At 19.1% G+C, this 1,174-nt stretch overlaps 1 protein-coding gene across 1 annotated transcript; it reads left to right on the forward strand.

Annotated features, from left to right (window-relative positions):
- Positions 1-3: 3 nt before the first annotated feature.
- Positions 4-490, forward strand: DICPUDRAFT_85646 (uncharacterized protein; the record flags this gene model as incomplete). The annotated part of the gene is made up of 2 exons (XM_003295191.1): positions 4-261; positions 333-490. Coding segments are annotated over 2 exons (414 nt in total), but the record flags the coding sequence as incomplete, so codon positions are not given.
- Positions 491-1,174: the final 684 nt, after the last annotated feature.

Raw genomic sequence — 1,174 nt, forward strand, 5'->3', positions numbered from 1 at the left:
AAGGTAAGGAATATAAAAATAAATGGATTATTTCAAACTATTCCAAAATTAATCATATTATTTGCGGTGAATTGATATCTCCTTCATTTGGATATACTCGAGATTCATTTGAAATCAGATTTAATAGATTTCATACAAATTACTATTTAAGAGAAATATCCATATATCTTCATTCTACAGCTGAACAAAATGACATAGAATTCTCATTAACTTTATTAAACAAAGATCCAAAAAAAAATTTTTGTCGTAAATACAATGGTGGTAAGTGGTAATTTTATTTTTATTCAAAAAAATTATTATTTTATTTTTTATTAATTATTTATAAAATTCAGAAGGGTTTACATCAATATGGGGATGGAGCAACTTTATATGTGCCGACGAAATAAATAAAGAAAACGGATTTGTAACAGAAGATGACAAAGTAGAATTTGAATTTACACTTACTTATCCTAAAGCAATGCCATTGTTATCAAATTACATTCCCAATTAGAATTAATAATTTAAATTTTTTAAATAATGCATTTTCTATACTTTTAGAACCATCATAAGTTTATTTTATTAAATAAAATTTTTCACAATTACATAATATTTCTTTTAAGAAGGTTTATAATGAATATAGTTTTTATTAGTTTCGTTTTTAATTTTATATTACCTGGATATCTAAAAAATATTATTATATTTCTAAAAAAGTAAAGGAAGCATAATAATGTGTATATATAAAATTTAATGAATATTATTCAAAAATGGTAAATAAACAGAATCAATATTGATGAAATAAAAGTTTTGTTGTCATATATCACAAGTCTTGGGTTTAAATAAATTTATTTAAATTATAAAATAATCTAAAAATAAATACACGCATAAATTTTTTTAATTCAGCTTTTAGAAAATTATTTTAAAAATATTTACAAAATTAAAAAAATTAACACTATTTTAATAACCACAAAATTTATTTTTATAGCCCCTCTTTGTTTTTATTTTTAAGTTACTTAAAATTAAGTTTTTTAATTGATTGTGTGTTTGTAAAAAAAAAAATTTCTTTTCTATAAAAAAGTGGTTATAGAAAAATATATATAACAAAAAATATATATAAAAAAATTTTAAAATAAGAAATATAAAAAAAAAAAATTTTAACAAACACACATAAAAAAATGTCAAGACAACCAATAATATA

The sequence above is a fragment of the Dictyostelium purpureum genome (assembly GCF_000190715.1).
Source record: "Dictyostelium purpureum unplaced genomic scaffold DICPUscaffold_812, whole genome shotgun sequence".
Lineage (NCBI taxonomy): Eukaryota > Evosea > Eumycetozoa > Dictyosteliales > Dictyosteliaceae > Dictyostelium > Dictyostelium purpureum.